This window comes from Vombatus ursinus, unplaced genomic scaffold, assembly GCF_900497805.2.
Source record: "Vombatus ursinus unplaced genomic scaffold, bare-nosed wombat genome assembly UNPS02014779.1, whole genome shotgun sequence".
Classification (NCBI taxonomy): Eukaryota; Metazoa; Chordata; class Mammalia; order Diprotodontia; family Vombatidae; genus Vombatus; species Vombatus ursinus.
In genome coordinates this window covers 14,353,143-14,376,547 of record NW_020954557.1, presented here as the reverse complement: position 1 = coordinate 14,376,547, position 23,405 = coordinate 14,353,143, and the positions used below count along the sequence as shown (strand labels likewise).

The 23,405-nt window shown below is 38.0% G+C and overlaps 1 protein-coding gene across 4 annotated transcripts in view; it reads right to left on the bottom strand.

Moving 5' to 3' along the window:
* The window catches only part of HECW2 (HECT, C2 and WW domain containing E3 ubiquitin protein ligase 2), a 433,607-nt gene that overhangs the window by 36,591 nt on the left and 373,611 nt on the right, over nt 1-23,405 (bottom strand). For all 4 annotated transcript variants that reach the window (XM_027865816.1, XM_027865818.1, XM_027865817.1 and 1 more), the window contains 4 exons: nt 22,373-22,456; nt 17,501-17,610; nt 5,619-5,739; nt 1,756-1,869 (listed from right to left, as the gene is read on the bottom strand). In XM_027865816.1, the coding sequence (XP_027721617.1) occupies nt 1,756-1,869; nt 5,619-5,739; nt 17,501-17,610; nt 22,373-22,456 (429 nt within the window). The remainder of the gene's footprint in view (nt 1-1,755; nt 1,870-5,618; nt 5,740-17,500; nt 17,611-22,372; nt 22,457-23,405) is intronic.

The window sequence follows — 23,405 nt, the reverse complement described above, 5'->3', positions numbered from 1 at the left end:
GAAGTAACTTGCCTAGGGTCACACAGCTAGTAAGTGTCTGGGGCAGAATTTGAACCCAGGGTTGTTGATTCCAAATCTACTTCTCCTTTTCACTGTTCCATGCTGTCTCTCACTTATGGCTCGCTAACACTCCTCAAGCCACAGCTTCGTGCTTAAAACTCATTATGGCACAATAATACCCCATGGTAGATGAAGTTATGTAGGAAGGAAACTGGGGTGTCAGGTGAGGGAATTCATTCTCCCTTCACTGGTTGGGGCAGAGCATACTTCACATTCCATGCATAGCTGTATTAAGGCCAAATATATTTCTTCATTTTTCACTGGCACGCCTGTGTCTCCCAGTCACCTTAATGAACACTAGGCAACACTTTGGGAGTTCTGGTCATTAAAGCTATGAGAGTCAAACCATTTAGCTTCCGTGTTAATATTTTCACATTTCTACATTGTTGACTGCCTTATAAAAGACACATTCAGTCCAACTTTGGAAGGGAGAGCCTACAATGGTAGAGTGTGAAAAAAAAACAGCAAGAATCAGTCATTAACTGGAATGACAAAGGAGGTCCAAGGGCAAGACAAAAATCCACATGGAACACTGCCCTACAACACAACCGGAGGTAAAGAAACTTTATCTCACTATGACCCTGTCCAACATCTAAGGAGCAGAATAGACAGACGTCCCTGAACTTGGCTGACTGAGAGGCCTGGCTTCAAAATCATGCAAATGAACATGGGCTAATACAAGATGCTTGGAGATTTTTCAATATGCCTCCTTCAAGGCTCACATAGTGGGTAGCCTGGGATCTCTAAGCTCATCCTCACCCCTGAAAAGTCAAATGCAGGATTGGGATTGAGGAGATGGGGAAAGAACAGCAATGGGAAACGACAAAGAACTTCCCCACTGTTGTGTCTCTTGCTCCAAGATTCTTCAACCGTGTGGGAGTCTAGAACACCTTTATTGCCTAATCCTTATCTGTAGGTGCTTACTCATTGAAGAATCATAAAGGTTTGATAATTTGTTTATGTCAGGTGGGTATTTTGCATGGCTTCCTTCCTCTCCCAAGGAAACAGAGAAACTGGGGGTGGAGCTAATTAGGAAGAGGGCTCAAGAAACATTGTTCACAAGGATCTCTTAGTGGGGTTAATAGAATTTCAACCAGTAAAGGTAAAATTGGCTTTGCCTATACGGTGTAATAATTTTTACTCAACACACTACTGCACATAATTAAAGAACGTGGACAATCAAATATAAACTCTTCCCTCCCTCAAGCCCCCTCCTTGACCCTCAAAATAAAAGGAAGAGGGAGCCAAAAATCCTTCAGAAATTGTCTTCAGCTGAACATTCATAATAATTTCAATGTCAAATAATTTTTAAATACCTGTGGAAGCCAAGAAAGAGAGAGAGAAGAAAAAAGTGAGAAAAAGAAAGGGAGAGAGAAAAATCAAAAAAAGGAAGAGAAACAGAGAAAGAACAGGGAACAAAAAAGAAAAAGAGAAAGAGGAAAAGAAAGGATGTAAGGAAGAGAGAGATAGGAAAAAGAGAAAAAGAGAGATGAAAAGAAAAAAGAAAGAAAAATAAAAGAAGAAAGAGAGAAAGAAAGAAAGAAATTGGGTTTAAAGGTTTAAGCTTACATGAATGGTATTTCCTGCCAGAATGCTTTCCTGTTTCAGGCAACCACAACATGGTGGCGAAACATCCGGGCACAGCTGCATAACAGGCAACTTGTGCTCTTCAGACCACTTCTCTGTTTTACTCACCCTTCCTCTCCAACAAAGGTGACATAGAGCTTATTCCTCTGCAAGTCTTTTCTGGAATAGCCCATAATCTGATTAAAAGCATCTTCCAACAAATGGTCTCTTCTGATGATTAACCTGTACATAATTATTTTAAAAATACAAATGGTTTCCATTACTTAGCCTAGAGGGAGATACACAAGCACGTATAATATGTACTTACATACGTATGTAAAATATATACACCTACACCATTTGCATGTATACTGTGCTTCTCTACATAAAACCATATTCTTTTTTTTTTTTTTAGGTTAACTTGATAATTAAAAGCAGCACTTAGCTTATTTGCAAAAAAAAAAAAATTAAAAAAAAAATTACCAGCCATCTCTAACACGACTGTGTTCTGTAATTTTTTTTAAAAGTACATGTGAAAATACAAGCTGGTAGGCAGAGCGGCCTGCCTATGATCTGGAATAATAACCCCAGAGTCTATTGTGCACAGTGAAATGATTTTTTTTTCCCCCAAGAATGAAATGCTTACCAAATACAGCACATAAAACTTTTGTTTAATAAAGGAATTGCAACCCCATTAGGTAATGTTGTAGGATGCACTATACTTAGGCAAGGGATCTAGTTACTAAGTGCCTGAGGACATAACTTAGACAACAAGGAGAGAAGACATCTCTCCAAAAGAGGTTTACAATGATTCTTAATTTCTATTCTAAATTCGAACATCCATATCCCGGCATTCACTAAGAGAAAGGCACAGCTGAGTTATATTTAAAAGTCTTGAATTAAGGATCTAATAATAATAATAACTAGCATTTATAAAGTAACTACTATATGCCAGGCTCTGTGCTAAGTGCTTTACAAATATAATTTCATTCGATCCTCCCAGAAACTCTGGGATTTAGGTGTTATTATTATTCCCATCTTCCCACTGAGGAAATTGAGGCAGACAGAGGTTAAGGGACCACCTGCTGGAGGCACAAAGTTATTGCTAGAGACGTTTCCGATTACTCTTAAAGGAAATGACGACACTTGGAAGACTATAAAGATGACAAAAGGGAAGTAATGATGTGGTGTGCTGTGCTGTGCTAAGGAACGTTGGGCCTGGAGACAGGAAGACCACATCTTGCAGCCCTGGAGAAGCTGGGTTTCAGTTTCCTCAGTGCTAAGGCAGGATGGCAGGACCCTAGCATAGCTCACAGGGCTGTTGTAAGGCTCAGATGAAAGGACACATGTGAAAACATTCTGCAAAGTTTAAAGTCCTACACAAACATCAATTTTGGTCACGATGATGAAGTGAAAAGAGCACTGACTCTGGAGCCAGAGGATGAGAGTTCAAATCCTGCCCCAGATACTTCTTGTGTGATCTTGCACAAGACTTTCCGGAGCCTCGGTTTTCTCATTTGTAAAATGAGGTGATTGGAGTGGATGGTCTCCAAGGTCCCTCCCAGCTCTGGGGCTATGATCCCATAAACCTCAATACCTGAAGCATGGAGTGGGTGAAGATGATAGTCTTTCTTTGTCTTTTTCCTACTGATCCAATGCTGAACTTCTTTTCATTGACTCTATTCAGCTACATTCAATTCAGTCATCTGTTAAGGGTCAACTCTGTACATGGAAGAAGCTTTGCTAGACATTCTTGCTAAAGAGCCTTTGTGGGTGGCCCTGGAAGTGGCTGCCGGCATAACCAATGACTGCCAAGGTCAACACGGTTCTCCCTTTCCTCTCCTTTGAAGAGGTCCCCAACAGGGATTACAGAGAGGCCACCAAGAGTGATGCAAGGATGGGAGCTCCCCCAGCAGCTGGAGTGTCTAGATTCAGTAACCACAGAGCTATCTGTAGGCATTATGTACCAGGGTGGCCCCAGAATGAATTTTTTTGAGGGGCAATGGGGGTTAAAAGACTTGCCCAGGGTCACATAGCTAATAAGTGTTGTGTCTGAGGCCAGATTTGAACTCAGGTCCTCCTGAATCCAGGGCTGGTGCTCTATCCTCTGCACCACCTAGCTGCCCCTCACCCCAGAATGAATTTGGGGGCACATGAAAGCTAGAATTTTTTTGAGTTATCACTATCAAGTTAGATAATGATGAAATGATTATAGATAGAGCTAGAATAGACCTTTGAAGTAATCTGATCCAACTCTCTCACTTCACAGAGGAGGGAAAACGTTCAAAGGAGTACCGTGGTTTCCCAAGTTCACACAGGTAGATAATGGCAGAAATATGATTCGAATCCAGGTCCTCTGACTATAATTTCAGTGTTCTTTCCACTGTACCATGACGCTTCTCATATGCATGATTGGTGGTAAGATATGCTTTTATCTTTGCTAACCCCTCCAATGAATGTCCTAGGCCCCATACACTCCACCTCTCTGCTCTCTGCCCACCACCAGCAATCTCTTCTGATTCTTACGCATAAACAATGGAGTTTTTACATGACTTCTGGATAAGTGATGGAGATGGGGGGCGCACCTCCCAAAGCTTTTCTTTTCTCCTGTCACCAACCCCCAGGTAGCTAAGAGGCAGCTGTAGTTAGACACATTTTTTGTCCTTTATGTCCTTGGTTTCAATTAGGGGTAATAATGTCCTGGCCTGCCTGATGCTGACTAATGGCTTGGTCATCCAGTAATGGGAGAAATAAAAAAGATGTTTCTAGCTTTCCTCTTCTCTAAGAATTCAGTGCAAAAGAAGGTCTACGGCAGCAGTCAAAGGATGGAAAGTATCTACTGCTACTTTGTACAATTCCTGAGGCAGGATGGTTATATTGGAGAGAGTCCTGAATTTGGAATCAGAATCACTGGGATCTGTGTCCTGGTTCTGCCACTGACTAAGATGTGTTACCCTGGGAAAGTTAATTAGTACTCTGAGCCTCATCTATAAAATAGGGATAATAATATATGCCCTCCTTATTCTTACAGGCTTTTGGTGAGGATCAAATGAGATTATAGATGTGAAAATGCTTTGTAAAGTGCTATATAAATGTGAGAATTATGAATTATATTAGAATTATGGAGTATCGCTTGCAACCTTGTAAGCAGCTGGGAAAAAAGTTGGGATTGGAGAGAAATGAGACTTCCATCTGGGGCCAAGAAGTCTTCAAATGGGGCTGTGGTCCAGAACTTTGACCTTGAACTCTAACCAGAAGCTATTTCCTATATCATTGGTTTATTTGGATGGCTTAAAGTGCCCAAAATCAACAGGAAAATTCCCTTCCTTTGGCAATCTCAAATGATATAATGATAACTGGCCCCTACCTATACCCTCAAAATAGAGAGGGTTGGGGGAAACTCATTCTTGGCACAACCATATGGTTGTGCTGGTAGTTCCAAACATGAAGGAAGTTGTATATGGACAGGGAGCAATAACATTCTTTAATCACTTAGGATATTTAAAGATCTCTTTGTAAATTGTAAGGTTCTCTACAAATGTGAGCTATTATTATTTTTTATTGTGTGAGAAGAAATGAAGATGAAAGTTATTTATGCTTATGGATGAACTCGGGTAATAGTAAAATTTAATTCATGACATGTTGAAAGGCATCTGGAGCATACATTCTATGAGTTATTGAGAAAAGATGGCATTTTAAGAAGAGAAAAAATACGTTTCTCTCCTCAACTGTAGTTTTTTTTTGTTTGTTTGTTTTGTAATACAGCGAGTGGTGGTATTTCAAAGCAATAAAACAAAACAAAAAAAAATGCTTACAATTGAATGGCACTTATTCTCAGAATTAAGTTGATTATGTAATGCTCTCATTCAGGACACCAATGGAAGACTAAGACAAAGCCTGGTCATATTCATTCAGAATCAATTTAGTGACTTCCCAAACAGGTCATTCTTTGATCATCTACAAATCTGATTCCACAGATCACTGTTACTTACTTTAACTTCCCTGGCCCTTGGCCATATCCTTTAGTTTCCAACTTCCTGTAGAAGTTCCGTAGTTTGGCTTCAAAATCTCGTTTGTAAGGGGCGGGAGCTCGAGCATTGGCACGCTGCGTACCTGTAGTAAAGGACATAAAGAGGATGAACATGAATCGCTCAGTCTTTGGTAACCAGCACAGTGAAAACTCTTCCCAGAAGTCATCATTTTAAAAAGGACTGCTATGATTTTAAGAACAAAATTATAAAGTAAAGCCGATAGCATATTTAACGGGTCCTTTTAATCTCTTTTAAAGTTGAAGGCATAATTAAACTTAACAGAGCTCTCAAGTGATGCTTTCTCTTTAAAATATGTCATTATGTCAATGTTAGTCAATAATTATCAACTCCAAATTTTAACAGACAAATCAGTAAGAATGTGTTAATGCAATATGTTCTTTTCTTTAACCCAAACATGAGTCAGACAAGTAACTCAGCTCCAATGGGCCACTGTTCAGTATGTGGAATCTTTCAGCTTGATGCTGGGATGATATAATGGTAACTTGACAGGGAATTACAGGGTGAAAGAATGTGGGACAACAGGCCAAGAATAATGGATTTTCTTTTCATAATTCTCCCTAAACTCCCCCATAAAACCAACTTCTGTCAGAAATGCCCCATTACGAAAAGTGAATTCAGACACATAATTATATAAGAAAAAGCAAAACATTTTATAGGGTAAAACTTAATCCTGACATAAAACCAGGAACTGACATTACTGCCAAGGACTTACTACTTCTGGGTGGGGAAACAGCACAGGGGTGTTAAATGTCATTCAATAGTATGTAAGCATTGCTAATGAACAGTATAAGGGGCCCTACCTATATCCTTTTTATGAGAAGCTTGTTTAGTGTCACAAGGATGACTGACAAGCTGGGACACAAAACTGAGAGGGAATGTGGATGTCAGACCTAGAGTTCTGAAAAAGATGTGGATATTTCCACTAGAGAAAATAAAATCTCCCACAAAATGAATAAGACAAAAAAGATACGTACCTTTCAAATAGACAATAGGAAGGAAGGAAAGAAGGAAACATATTTACTAAGAGCCTGCTCCGTGCCAGGTACTGTACTAAGCACTTTACAAGTATTATCTCATCTGGTATTCACAACAATCCTGGGAGGTAGGTGATAGCCCCATTTGACAGTTGAGGAAACTGAGGCAGACAGAGGGCAAGTGACTTGCCTAAGGCTACACAGCTAGTGAGTATTTAAGGCTATGTCTGAACTCAAGTTTTCTTGACTTCAGGTCCAGCTCTCTATCTACTTTGCCACCTACCTGCCTCTACTAATAATTTAACAACAAGTACATATTGAATGAACAAATCAATTAACAAGTGTTTATTGAGTGACCAGCACTCTGACATTGTAGCCAGGGAAGGGTGACTAATATGTGTGAAAACATCAGAGAACAAATAAATGCATAGTGACCAGAACTAGGGAAGTGACAGATACTTTTGCTGTTCTCTGCCTTGAAGGGTATCTGGGGTATCATATTTGGTTCGGGGAACCACATTTTGGGAAGGCTATTGACCAATTAACTGACAAGCATTTCTTCAGTGCATTCTCTGTATCAGGCCCTGTGGTAGGCTGGATGGTATCCTAACGAGGGCAAACAGGACCACCCCAGGCCTTGATATTGTGCCATATAAGCAGTGGTTGAAAGGGACTATGGATAATTAGCCTGGAGAATTTTCTTCAAGGGGATGATGAAGGGAGATCATGTTTGCTTGGCCCCCAAAGGTAGAGCTGGGTAGGGGCAGCTACAAAGAAGAAAATGTAGGCTTGACATAAGAAATAATTCCCAAATAATCAGGGCTATCCAAAAATGGAACAGGGGCAGCTAGGTGATATAGTTGATAGAGCGCTGGGCCTGGCGTCAGAGAGAATTGAGTTCAAATACAACCTCAAACACTTACTAGCTGCGTGACCCTGGGTAAATCACTTAACCTCTGTTTGCCTCAGTTTCCTCATTTGCAAAATGGGGATAATAATAGCACCAACCTCCCAGGGATATTGTAAGAACCAGATGAGGTAATAAATGTAAAGCACTTAGCACAGCACCTGGCACATAGTAAGTCTCTATAAATGTTATTTAGCTGTTATCGTCATGATTATTTCTCAATGATGGTCTTCACACAGAGAGTAGATTACCACCAGTCATGTATGTTGTAGAAGGGATTCTTATTCTAGTACAGGTTAGACCAGATGACATCTGAAGTCCATTCCAACTTTGTGTAACAGGAGGGGGGAGCTACAGAGGGGAGAGGGATTGGAGATCAATATGCGCTGGAGTAGTTGTGTAAAATTTCATAAAGACCAATGGTTTGTGAACTTTGTTTTGGCTCATGACTTCTTTGCTTAACCAGTATTTTTTTTTTTTGTATTTTGGTGAGGCAAGTGGGGTTAAGTGACTTGCCCAGGGTCACACAGCTAGCACGTGTCATATGTTTGAGGCCGCATTTGAACTTGGGTCCTCCTGACTTCAAGGCCAGTGCTCTATCCACTGCGCCAGCTTGCTGCCCCTCATGACTTCTTTGTTGTGAGGAATTACCACATGTCATGGGAGAGACTGGGGATTTCAGCATGCCCGTGTGATTGCAAAGTTGGTTCCATACAATTTGTGGTAGACTGCACAAGCACAGGTGTTTATAAGTTTAAGGTCCATGCAATTCACTGCACACCTAGAAAAACTCGTGGCAGTCAACAAGCATTTATTATTTACTATGTTGCCAGGTGCTGTGCTATGCGCAGAGGATTGTTGTTGTTGTTGACCCTTCATTTTCGGAGAAGACATCACTGGGTAATGTCTTATATGTGAATTAGATTTATGTGAGGTAGAGTTGCACAAAATCGCCTGCCTCACTCTCTCTTCCAGAGTAATCAAAATCCAGGGGCAAAACAAAAATCAGAATGACTGGTGATGGTCTCAGGACGCAGTGGATGACCTTGGCATGTTCTGTGTATGACCAAGCTCTAAGCCTGCTTCTGGAACATTGTTCTCATCCACTCATTCTACTGGAAGAAGTCTTCATATGCTTGGGATAGATATCCCCTAATTCACTGATGGGTTTGAGGCCTATCAGTTACTTTCAACATGGTTTAGCTGTTCTGCCAAGACGGTATTACTGGGGTATGGCTGCTGCCCATGCTACAGCTTCTTGGAGTCACAGGTGAGAGTTAGGTGAGGGTGGACACCAAAGGTGGATGAGCAGCCCTGGAAAGGGCTTGGCAAACACTCACACCAGAGGTGCTAGGCATCCCTGGACACCCCCTATACCTCAACTGATACAAAGAAAGGCAAAAATACACTCTCTGCCCTCAAGGAGTTCACATTCCAATAGCATACATTTGAGAAGTACACATAGAGAAAAAGAGCCTAAATTTGGACCTTGACAGATTAGGAGAATCTAGATAATTGGAATGGAGGAAAGAAAGGCTGGTGACGAGGGGTGCTGGGGAGAAACTACAAGAGCTAGAATGGGGAGGTAGGAATGAACACCCCCTGTGCTGTGAGCAGTGAGGTGCCTTACATAAATGAAGTAGATATTTTATAGCATGGAATAATAGAGAAATAAGATAAATAGGTAGAAATGAACCAGATTGTTAAGGGCTCTAGGCCTTTAACGTCAGGGAGATGATTTTGGTTTTAATATTGTAGATAGCAGGGAACCCTTCTAACCAGAGATATAAACAAACCCCACCCCCTCTCCTCCCAAAAAAACCCCAAAATTAAAAAAAAACATCTAAGGCAAACAATGGTGGCATTGGGGGGGTGGGAGAGAGGAGGTTTACCTGGGGAGTGTTATGAGTGAAAGAAAACTTGTGTTTTTGCACTGCTTGTGGCTAGCTGCTTCACCAAAGGGGGAAAAGTTCTCTACCATTTGGGGAGGTGGGGAGGGGGACTGGGTGGGCAAGGGAGTAAACTACTAGGGGTATGAGCTGGGTAGGAGATCAATAGTGCTGGTAGTCAAGGTAGGCAGCCAGATGGGCAGAGGATGAATTGCAGTGCTGTTGCCTAGGGAGAGGACGGATGAGAGTGGATAGATCTGGGGAACATACTCCCAGGTAGCAGTAACCCTCTAGCAATACCCTCTAAACTATCTAGGCTGAAGCCCCAGCTACCCTATCCTAATTATAATAATGATTGTAGCTTGTAGGGGTAGGGGTGGAGAGTGTAACTATAATAACAGTGTTTAAGAAATATTAGTCTGGGAGTAACATGGAGGGGAAAGAAAGAGAATAAAGACATAATAACCATCTAGGCAGTTGTTGCAATAATCCAAGTATAAGAAGAAGGTCTTGGATTCCCAACCCCAATTAATCTAAGCAACAAGACGCTCTACACCCTGATGCCTTTGTCTGGTGAGACCACCTTTGGATTAAATCAGAAACATCAATTAAAAGGATAATCTAGGTGCGAACAAGTCCTTATTCATTTTGGAAGGAGTTAAAGTCAAGTCATTGGATCAAATCAGACAACAAAATACATTGGAACTGGTTTAAAGAATTAGACATGACTCTGTGATTAGGCATATCACCGAAGGCAATATCCACAGAAAGCAATTCATCTTTGGGAGCATTTTGAGGAAATAGACCATTGCACCTATAATCAAAGACTATTGAGGGGAGGGGGAATGAGCCCAAAGAGACTCCCTCACTTCCTCCTTGAACTCTCCCCAGTTGCTCATACCATCAGAGAAACTGAACTGGCAACAATGTATATAGCTGGAACTGAGAGAAGAAAAACTAGTGCTATCATGGCCCAAGCTTACACAGCAAACTCTCCCAGAAAGCTTAAAACATTCTCTCAGGTTTGCTTAGAGAACACATAAGGCAGGATTCAAACCCAGATTTCCAGACTCCAAGTCTGTCTCTCTATTGATTATCCCTTCCTGACATAATAGCGCAGTTGGAAGAAGGAGTCAGTCTGATAGCCATTTGGAAATATGAAACTGGAATAGATGCACAGGAATAGAGGGGAGGAACCCCATAAAGGGCAGAGTACAGAGATATGGGGATATTATAGTCATAGAACTAGAGGTAAAAGAGGAGCCAGCTCACAGTATTGAAGAGAATGAAATGGAGCCCTTGTAATAGCTAACAACATTAAATAAATGACAAATGTACTCTTCTCCTTTTCCCTATCATCTGAGACAGTTAAAGGGAAGTGTGAAATGCCATGATCAATATCGAGTTCATAAAATGAGCTTCAACTCCACTTTTATGCTAGGCAAAATGGATCTCATTCTGGAGGCTCTGGGGATGGAAACTTTTCAAGTCCACAAATACCTTTGCAAATGGTTCTATTGTGGAAATATTAAAAATCACTCATGCATGATTTCATGGTTAAAAAATTACCCCTAAATGATTCTGTTGGGGAATGACAAGTTCTTGTTGTAAGTCAGCCGTAAGTGCCAAGAAACTCCAGGATAAATACGATTACTTCTACTTTGGGAACCAACCATATTCCTGAAAGATTGAACCACTGCAATTGCGGTATTAACATGACCATGAAAAGAGGACTGAGACAAAATATCCTCATGAATAGATTCGTTTTACGCTTATCATTTTGAGAAAGAAATCAAAACAGAAAACAAGTGTGCTCTCTCAATATGCATAAATTATGTATGTACATGTCTATATATACATGTGTCTGTCTGTACATCTATATCTGTATATATGATGTGAGGAAATATGGCATAGTGGATAGAGACACAGAAAGCTGATCTCAGATCTGGGAAAACCTGCTTCTGACATACCTTGGCTTGGTCACCTTGGGCAAGTTGCTCTAGGTGACTCTCTAAGACTATAAGTTTCAGAGAAGGTGCCAACTTGAATTGGAGTGTGTGTGTGTGTGTGTGTGTGTGTGCGTGCGTGCTCATTCAGGAATTTCCTATACTAATGAAATCACAGGTATAACCCTACATTTATGAAATAACCAGATAAAATATTAGTTTGAATCCCTCCTCTTTTGTCCATCTTATGTAAGAAGGAATCCCTTTCAAAAATTCATTTTCTGTGGGTTTTTTTTGTGCTAGACAGCACAATAAGATAATATTTCATAGTACGCTAATTTATCCATACATAGTTGCACATTCACAACTCAACCCAATAATTTCCTTCAACATAGAATTCTATCTGATCAATATCATATGCCAAGGCACTATGGTAGGTGCTGGAGATAAAAGGACAAAAACTAAAACCATTCCTGTCTTCAAAAGTTTATATTCTGTTAGGGGAAATAGCAGAACACAAGTGAATATAACACATATGCAAAATACTTTGAGGAGAAGGGGCAGCTAAGTGGTACAGTGGATAGAGTACCAGGCCTAAAGTCAAGAAGACTCATCTTCCTGAGTTCAAATCCAGACTCAGACACTTACTAGCTGTGTGACCCTTGGTAAGTCACTTCACTCTGTTTGCCTAAGTTTCCTTATCTGTAAAATGAGCTGGAGAAGGAAATGGCAAACTACCCAGTTCCTTTGCCAAAAACAAAACAAAACAAAACAAGACAAAACAAAAAAAACCTCAAAACAGGGTCATGAAGAGTCAGACACTGAAACTATTGAACAAACAGAACAAAACAAAAAATTTGATGAGAAATTCTTTTTTTTTTTCTTTTTAGGCAATTGGGGATAAGTGACTTGCTCTGAGTCACACAGCTAGTAAGTGTCCAGTGTTTGGTCTGAGGCTGAATTTGAACTCAGGTCTTCCTAACTTCAGGGCTGGTGCTCTATCCCCTGCACCACCTTCCTGCCCTAAGAAATTCTAATAATTGAGGAATGAAGACAGACATCATGGAGAAGGTAGCACTAGAGCTGAGCTTTGAATGGAAGCTGGAATGTAGAGTGTATGAGAAAGAGTAAGAAGAAATACATCTGGAAAGATAAGCTGGAGCTAGATTATGAAGGGCCTTCAGTGCCAACTGAGTATTCATTTTCTTGTCCTAGAAGCCAAAGAGAGCAACCGAGTCTTCCCGAACAGGGGAGCAACATGGTAGACCTGTGATGTAAGTGTATAAATTCAGCACTATAGTGGATTGGATTGGCGAGAGACCTGAAACAGGGAAACTAATTTATGATAATTATTAATATTTCTATAGCACTTTAAGGTTTGCAAAACATTTTACATATGTTATCTCATTTGATCCTCACAACTTTGCTATGATGTAGGTGTTATTATTATTATTATTATTATTATTTTGGTGGCAACTGGGGTTAAGTGACTTGCCCAAGGTCATACAACTAGTAAGTGTTTGAGGTCAGATTTGAACTCAGGTCCTCCTGACTCCAGGGCGGGTGCTCTATTCACTTCCCCTCCTATCAGTGCCCTTATAGGTGCTACTATTACACCAGTTTTACAGATTAAGAAACTGAAGCTCAGACAGATTAAATGACTTGTCTAAGGTCACACAGCTGGTAGGTTATTTGAACTTAAGTATTTCTGATGCCAAGTCCAACATTCTAAACACTTTGCCATTTAGCTGCAATTGTAATAGCAACGGATGATAGGGACCTAAACGAGGTTGGTGACTCTGTGAATGAAGAGAAGGAACAAATGCGGGATATGTTGGGGCAACCAATTGGATACACAGAGTAAAGAAGAAAGAAGCGTCAAGAGGTTGCAAATCTTTGTGACTTGAACAACGATAAGTACACTTTACAGAAATAGATCGTTTAGGAAGGAGGACAGGTTTGAGGGGAGGAAAATAATGAATTGAGATTATTTCAGATATTTTCCAGTTTGAAATGCCAACGGGACAACCAGATGGTGACATCCAGCAACTAGTAATACAAGGCAGTAATACAAGGCTGGACTTTAGGAGACAGATAAAAAAGATTTAGGAGTCATCTGCATAGTCTTTTTTCTTATGTCAGTAACTACTAACAATGGACCATCTAGCTAGGAATATTTGAAGAACGTGATAGACACCTCTGAATGCCGGGGAAATAAGGACTCCACTTAGCTCCTAGTGTGTGGCACTGTTCCATCTCAGGACTTTCCATGCATTTACGTGGATTGATTTTGAGACTAGATATTTGACCTAGGCTTTGCTGGAAACTGTCTTTCCTCTGGGTCACTCCATGGTCAAGTCCTTGGAAGGTTCATGGTGCCACTTGTTTCCAAATCCTTTTATTTAAAAAATGGAAATCCTCTCACCAATTTAAACATCTCCTATTGGCACCAAATCTAGCTGAAAGTCAACATAATTATTGAACAAAACAGTAAAAATGGCCACATCCTGATTATGTAGAGTTTAGGTTTTGGGTGATCTCAACCATCCAAAATACAGGTGAGAATCAGGAAACAAGCAAAAGAAATCTCTGAACAGTAGAAGTTGGCATCAGAATGCCTATGCATGAATGTTCTGGCATTAGAGTTCAATTCAATTCAATGAACAAGAATTTATCAAGTTCCTACTTTGTGCAAGATATTGTGCCAGATGCTGTGAAAAGGGGAAAAAAAACCCAGCCCCTAAACTCAGGGTAAAAGCAAAATTTACACAAAAAATGGAAATATAATATAAAAGGAGGAAAGCACTAATAATTAGAGGGTCAGGAAAGGCTTCTTAAGATGAGCCTTTAAGGAAGTTAAGGGGTAAAAATAAGGAGAGAGTTTATTCCAGGCATTCAGGACAGCCTGGAAAAAAAGCATTTGAAGTGGCAAATAGAAATCTGAGTTCAGGCCAGTTTGGGGTGAATAGATTTATAAGGGACATAATGTGAAATTCTGGAAAGGGAGACTGGATACCAACTGTAAATGCCTTCAAATACTAAGCCAAATATTTTGTATTTTATCCCAGGGGCAATTTGATGGAAGCCACAGAAGGATCTTGAGTGGGGGACTGATATGGTCAGATCTGTACTTTAAGAAGATTATTGTATCAACTGTGTATAGGATGCAATGGAGAGAGAAAAGATTTTAAGCAGAGAAGCCATTTAAAGGACCAGGTGAGGGGTGATAAGAGTCTCTACAGGGTGATGGTTGTGTGAGTGGAGAACTAGGACAGAATGAAAAGATGTTGCAACGTTTGAATTGACAAGACTTGGCAACTGGTTATATATGGTGGGTGAGGGAAAGGAAGGAGTCGAGGTTAACTACGAGGTAATAAACCTGGGTGATGGGAATGCTGATTGAGGATGATGGTGTCCTCAAAGGAAATAGGAATTTTGGAAGAGGAGAAGATTTAGAGGGGAAGATAGTGAGTTGTGTTTGGACATACTGAATTTGAGATGTTTGTGGGATATCCAGATGGAGATAATGGACTGAAATTCAGGAGGGAGATGTGGTCTGGATATGTAAATTTTGGTGGTCTGACAGAAGCTGGATGATCATTTGCTAGGGCTACTATAGGAATGACCTCTATCATGTTCTCTTTGAACTCAGAATCTATGACTTGCTTTGCTAAAAGAGATGCTCAGAACCCGTCAACATTTATTTTGAACACCATTCCAACAAAAATGAGTTTTTGATTTCTTATGCTACAGAATATTATGTATATGTTTTTAAAAATAAAACCCACAGAGAAACAACGTAAGTAGCCACTGACAGAGAGGGGGAAAAGACGTTAAAGCTACTACAGCTCAGCATAGTGCAGTTATTAATAATTATAATGATGACTGAGTCACCAAGAAATCATATTTATCTTACTCTGAGAAGGCAGGGAATTGTGCCTGACTGGGATTTTTATAAAAAAAATTATTAAAAATTAAAAGATTTTGACATTTAAATGGGTAAACTTCATTTATCTGAAAGGTGTTCACGTAAGAGAACACTTATCTCATTATTTAAAGGGTGATAAAAATAACATGCTGTTACAAATGTTTCTTAAACTATTGAGTCTCATATTTGGAATAATAAATCATATGAAGTTTTAAAAGTTCTTTTCCTGTTGGCATAAGTGTAGTTGAGGCTGGCATTAGAATTATCCCACAAAAACAAATGCTCCCATTCTAAAATCTTGATAAATTTTAGGTGAGTAGTCTGACAGCTGCAAAGAGAATGAATCAAATTTTCCATAGCTCCTATCACCATTTTTGCTTGCAGAAATGCAAATGTACTTGAGATGAGAAGCATTTTGAAAAGATTACTAAGTCTCTAGAGGGATTTTTAAAATGATCATTAAATTTTATTATATAGTAGTAACTTTTAACAATATTATTTTCATTGCAGCCTGAAGTGGTGAAATTCTAGTCAAGGGAAAGGAGTTCAAACTTCTTTGGGTCTGTTGGAAATGTTGCTTTCTCAAAAACCCAAGGGATAATTTCAAAAGGAAACTTTAATCTATTAAAAAGCCTCAAAAGAATCGCCATCAGATAATGTTAGCTGATTCTAATCCTTTAGCATGTGAAATCAGTTATAATGATTTCCACTGGTATCAAGCAAGACATATCAACTTCAAGAACAAAGAAGTCCCACTAAAAAGAGACTTGGCCAAAAATATGGAGATCATTTTTTCTAAAAATTAAAAAGCATCCAAATATTCCTATTAATGTCATGATATATGGGTTATACATATTTTCAGAAAATATACTATCCTAAACCTGAGAGTCCTGAATGCATTTCATCCCAACATAAAATTCAACTGTGCAAATATGTCTTTCATATGTGATCTTTCTACAATTTATCCAAGACTGATGCTTGATGGATTTTAGGTACTTTAAAATGAAGGTATTCTACATAAGAAGCAACTAACTTCTAAAACGCTAAATAAGAAGACTAGGCATTTTGGTGATTTCTTATGTTTCCCTTCATTGTTATTTCCTCTTAATCTCTGCTTTTGATGACCCTCCATTTCTACTCCTCAATTCATCCAGAGTAAACACTGATGATCTTATGATTGTTTTGTGGAGATGAATTATACTAATTTAAGGTTCCCCCTCATCCCACAATTAACTTGTAATCCTAAATGAAAAACAATATGTGACAATCTTTGAAGAACTTATTATAGAGAAACCCGAGCTAGCATCAGACAAAGAATTCACAGGATTCAAATGAATGCTTTCTCAGCTTCATTTGCTTCATCCATAAATGAGGGGAAGAAGGGTTCATTACATGATCCCTGAGGTCCTTATCAGCTCTAAATGGGTCTTGGAAAACAGGGATGGGAAACACATCCTTGGTTTACATGAACTGCCAAGCATCTACTATCACTTCAATAACTTAGGACTTTTAGCATCAGAAGAAGTACAAACATTTAGATTTAGCAGAAGTTGTTATTAAGGTAAAGACCATTAGAAATGGTGGCAAAGTCCTCTAGCAGACTAGGTAGATATTCTATGAGGGATCTATAGAAGGACATGAACAAGAAAATCATAGTGTGAGAAGGGATAGATAGTTTATAATCTGTGCCAATGGAAATAGTGCCTGTATCACTGAAGTCATGGATCTGTCAAAATATTTAGAGATCATTTCCTGGGAGTAGAATTACTTCTTTTTTTTCCCATCAAAGTGACCCCCTGAATGCGAAGAGATTATTTGAAATTCCCCAAAATGATAATGGGTAATTTCCATGGCACATGAGCAAATTTAAATTTACGTAGGTAATTTTAATTGTAGCAAAATACTAAACATAGTTTATCCAAACAAAAAGAAAATGACCAATGAGCATGTCAGTATTGGCAATTTATTTCATGCTGTAGAATCTTGCTATCTCTTTGTCCATCATAAATAATTTTAGAAATAAGTTAGTTTTAAAGATCTAAGAAATACCAGCATAACCAAAGAGTTACTCAGGTGATAACCATTACAATGTCTTCCCAAATTATTCCCTCATTTGTCCCTGATAAAGACAGAACTTTCAATGTCAGTGCTCACTTCCCAAGCATCACTTGAGCTTACCTGGAGAGTTCTGAGGTGAGGACACAGGGGAACTGCGCGGGGACTGGCAATAGCTGGGGTGGAGTAAGGCATGTGGAGGCACATATGACATTATCTCTTCTTCGAATAAACTAGGAAAGACCAGAGAGGAGAAATTGACTACCACCAGAGGCCAAAATCCCTTACTTTTAAAATTCTGAATATGACAGTTATTCTCACTCTATCATAATGTGACTACTATCAATCTTCTTCCATTCCAGAGGACTTAGGTTATATTCAGCCCCCCAGGGGAGGGGTCTTTCATGTTATTTTTGTGAAGGAAAATAAAAGTCTTCTTGACTCTTCTTTAAAAGAGGTGGGAATTTGTTCAGGAGGTTTTTTTTTTTTTTGACCAATTATATGCAGCATTCATCCAACCTCTGAAATTAAACTATTTTTGCTTCAACTATGTATTTCTGGATTTTAAGTGTTACATTTTAAGACTTACCACAGCAGGACTTCAAGATTTTGGGGGGAAATCAAAAGGAAATCAAAGGAATAGAAAATTTTGAGTGCCTTTCTGTATGCCAGGTATTGTTGAGCCCACAAAGAAGTCTATGACATAATCCCTGCCCTCAAAATATTTACATTGTAGGTATGTGATGAAGTGGATAAAACACTAGACTTGGAGTCAGGAAGACCTGAGTTCAAATTCAGCCTCAGAAACTTATTAGCTGTGTGTTCCTGGGCAAATCACTAAACTGTCTGTCTCAGTTTCCTCATCTGTAAAATGGGGATAATAATAGTGCCTATCTCCAAGGGTTGTAGTAAGGATAAAATGACATAATATTTGTAAACTGATTTATAAATATTAAAGTGATTTAAGTGCTAATTACTGTTATTGTTCATTATTATTATTATTATAAGAAATATAACAATGTTTTTCTTGGCCTTCTCTTCTCCCTACAAATAATTAACATCTCTATTTTTTATTTCATCCTACTTTTACAAATATGTAGGAGCACATAACACTAGTACAGTCAGTAACATTCTTTTCCCTTCAGAATGGTTTTGCTTATATTATTCTCCCAAGGATATTAATTAATACCTAAAGAGAAGCTTGGAATATAGGAATCCTAGACTTTCTTTTCCAAAATTATAATGATGGAGAATTGAGTCGATTTTTAAAACTCATTATTTATCTCAAGATAGATACAGACATGCACAAAGATTTCACAATAGATTAGTTTGCAATTTATTTATATATGAATGCAGAAATATGTATCTACATGCTATTTTTATTCTTTTAAACTTGGGAAATTATGATGTGCATTCTTTCCTGCTTACTGATAAAATTCAATAACTAATCATTTCTAAAGATGAGTACTGAAATTGCTTTCTAAAAAAGGAGTTATCTACAGGGTCTGAGCATATTTTATATGAGATGAATTTTTGAAAGGACTAATGAAATTGAATGAGCTATAATAAGTCCGAGTTAGTCCATTTAGAATCCTCTGTTCATGTAAAACACACAGTGAGGAGAAAAAGATTTATTTTAAACTGAAATGATTTCCTTGAGCAATAATCTTGAAATTACAGCTTTATCATAATCTTTTTCCCTTTACCATAAATGATTTTCCTTTTAAGAAATATAACCATATGGAAACACACACTCTCCCTTACCCTTTCATTTGTGGATAAATTATTTGAGCATCAATCAAATCACTGAAACTTCAAAATATAATAAAAATAAATGCTGAAGAACTGAAGCATAAAGTTATGAAGGCAACTTTCCACTCTTCAGTTGGCACAGTGATTAAACATCCAGGTGTGCTGAGTTGCTTATTAGAAATTAATCACCCCATAAAAATCCTAGAGGTTAAAACAAATTGCCATTCTTATCTAAAGTCTTTTTTTCCTTTTCAGTTAGAGAATAGTGTGTATAGGTAACTTGTCCTCCCTTTTTCTAAAATGCCCTTGAGTTTTTTCCACAGGAAAAAATATTAACTTGTTCTTTCAGTATGAATGAACTTCAAAATCACTTGTTTGGCTAAAGTAAATAATGGGAAAGACATTTATCAATTTTTCTATTCCTCTAAAGTGCATGGCTTAAAATATTTAGCATCCTACCCTGAAGCTCATTAAAGTGTAGATGGTGACTGGTATTTTCATCAGTTTGGCTATGACACATTTTTTCCTGTCTCCAAGAATAAAAATGTTCCATTTAGATTTCAGTGATGCAAACCAGGGTGTGTTGAGTGAAATTGAGCAGTTGTGTTCTCACTTGATTGTTGTTACATAAATGATTTGGGGGATGACCAAAAGGTGGTAGAATGCATAGAATATATATGAATGCACACAACTTTTCCCCTAAATACCTAACATACCATGTCCTATGTTAAGAACCACCTCAGTCTGTCAGTCTCCCTAAAATACAATCTCTCAGAAATAGTGACTATTTGGAGACTCATTAGTAAACCTCTTAAGACTGATGAAAATATGTGATATTTTGAAGCCACAGGAACTCTGTTGCATGAACCATTTGTCTTCTATTATAACTCCTTTAAAATTTGGATTGAAAAAGCTTCCACTACTGAAGTTGTTGAACATGTTTTTAAAGGTATATACAAGGACCACAGGTTGACTGTAGAGAGAACCAATAGGGATTTATTTATTTTGGTAGACTGATGATTTCATTAGTGTAGGAAATTTCTGGATGAAAATTCTCTCCACTAATGCAAATCAGCAACTCATCTTTAATTTATAATCTTAGAAAGTTGCCTGGGCCACTGTGCCCATGATCACATAGCTTATATAGTATTTGAACTTAAGTCCTCTTGACTCCAAGGCTATATCCATTACATAAGAATGCTTTTCAACTCTTTACTATGCTTAAAAATGATATTTGCCAGGCAGCTATTTTGCTAGTATAATAAGCCTCATTTTGCCAAGAATTCCAACTTTACTATCCCCCAAGGCAAGAGTATAGTCCTCTGTTAGTAGACACTAATTTTAAATCTGAGTATCAATGGAATTCTATTTTTCAGGAGCTGCCTCATAAATTAACTTCAGTTCTAACAGTTATAAGACGCTACCTTATTTTCCCCTCCAAACCACTTGCTGTAATTTTAAATTAGATGTCATGGCACCTCTGTGAAGGTTTAAAAATAAATTTAATTATTGCCTTTGCTGGCATTTTTTCATGGGTTTCATGAGATATTATCAAGTAGCATACCACATTATGAAAAGGATCTGTAAACTCTCAATTAAACAGATTTTGACTACTGCACAAGGAAGAACAATATAATTTTATTTTAGTTTTAGAAAAAGGTAGTTGGAGGCAGAGCTAGGAGAAAGGGATGAGAATTGCAAAAAGTTCAATTTAAAATTGATGTTAAGGGAAAAAAATTAAAAAACCAAAAAACTTCCTAACAATTAGAGCTAGTCCAATGTGGCATGGATTGCCTAGAGACTTCTTTCTTGGAAGAAAGGCTGGATTCCTCCTTCAAGCAGAAGCTGGATGACCATTTGTCATAGGGGGGGATTCCTCTGGTCACTAAACTCCCTTCTAACTCTCAAATTCTGTGATTCTGTGAAGCATCAGGCAATCAATTACCAGAGTCAGCTGGGATACACTTGGCCACAAGAGCAATACTAAAGTGTCCCTCCAGCTCTTATCTACCTCTGGAATAAATTTTACATTTCTTGAATGGCGTAGTAAGAATTTTCTATATTGTTCTATGATTGGTGTTGGGCTTCCTAAACACTGAACATAGCCATTACCCTTTTCTAGACAGATTATAAATGACAATGATTATTGATGACTTCTTGCCACTTCTCTCCAAACACAAGTCTTATCAATAACAATGGAGACAACATTGGTCATAGCATGTTTAAGAACTTTCAAGTTGGTATTTAGCATTATTGGCAAAATAATAACTCAGGTTCCAAATTTCCACATATAAGCTCTCCAAAACACACAAAAAGTGGATAAGTTGAAATAGCAGAGGGATGCAAAGCACATTTTGGGGATCTATATGACAGTAAAAGGTGACAATAATCTTAGTTTGCTCTGAAAAACTATAACTATCCATTCTTCTAGTTCCTCCTCTGAATAAGAGTTAGTCTGGATTGTTGATGCACTAAATTCCCTTTGTAGAATTTTGCCTCTTTTATCTTTCCATCCTTTTCTACTTCTTCTCCCAATAATGTATAATATATAATTATAATAATAATAAATATAATAATAATATAATAATAAATAATAAAATAAAGATAAGAAGAATGTCACTTCAAAATGATCATGAATTTAAATACATAATTATAATAATAATAAATATAATAATAATAATATAATAATAAATAATAAAATAAAGATAATAAGAAGAATGTCACTTCAAAATGATCATAAATTTAAAGCCAGGAAAGGATCTTGGAGTTGCTTCTAGTCTAGCCCCTTCATTTTAGAAATGAGTAAACCAAGATAGGTAAAGTGATTGACCCAAGGTAACACAAATAAATGATAATGGCAATGGCAGTGTTTAGACACAGGATTCCCATTTCAGATTTGTTTGATACAATGGAATCAAACTATTTGGAATCAAAAGATCTATGGGTGACTCTTGGCGCTAATACTTGCTACCTGCTTGCCTTTGGGCCTCGGTTTTGTCATCTTCAAAATGAAAAGGTTAGACTAGAGGACTTCTGAGGTCCCCTCTAGCTCTAATTCTGTAAATCTCTTTCCTCTATGCCATGCTGACAAAGTAGGATTAAATTAACCAAATCTCTCTTACAGCTCTTCCTCATGGAGCCATCTGTCACCAATTCATATCATATTACATACTTGAACTGTTTTGCAACAAACAACCACAGAAGCATCTATATCAACAGCTAAAGGTCAAACAGGTTACCTACCTTAGCAACATTACAAGATCAGCATCACTGGAGAGACGGACCAATCCAGGTGTCCCCTCTGTCCGGATAAACTGAATCTTCTCCCTAATCAAGTAAAGAGACGGTTCCAAAATGCCTTTTGTGAATAACAAGGCAAAATAAAGCAGACTAATAAGGAAAAAGCATAAGATATGAAAAGATGACCCCTCTCTTCTTCCCATCTCCCCATCTCTTATTTTTCAGATACTACTTTTTAATCCAGTCATGTCAATTCCATGAAAGTAAGAGAAACTTTTAATATAAGACCTGAAATGAAAGGGTTTTCTGTTGCCGTCATCTCTAATGCTGGAGCTGCTTCAGGTAGTAGGACCATTCAACTAATGGAAATACACTTTTCATGTCAATAGTATTTGTGGTACTGACTTCCCAGCAGTGTTCATGAGGAGGTTGCTACTTATAAAAGGCATCTTTTAAAAGGACAAGCTCCTTTTTTGAAGACATAAATTTAAGCTACACATGATATGCTCCTCATACAATAAAGTAGGCATCCTTATACATCTTTCTTCCGCTTGTAACACCCTGTTCTGATTGTCTATGTCATATACTCTCCAGGCCCTCTAGTCAACATCATAGATCTTATAGTAATCATTATATGATTTACATTTAAATAGAGGTTTAAGGCATGCCATGTACTTTACATGTATTTTCTTATTTGATCCTCACAATAACAGCCTTCTCTCTGTGGATTATCTCTAATTCATCCTATGTGTATATATATATATATATATATACACACACACACATACATACATATACACATATATCTTATTTGTATCTAGTTGTTTTCATGTTGTCTACACCAGTGGTATCAAACTCAAAAAGAAACGGGGCCACTAAACCATAGATAAGGATCCTTGTAGGCTGCATATTGACCTAGAAAACGACACATTTTATATATTTCTTTTTTATTAACACATTAACACACTGAAATCAGGTAGGAACTACATTTTAATCTTGTTTGGGCTATATTTAGGAGTGTTGGGGGCCGCATGCA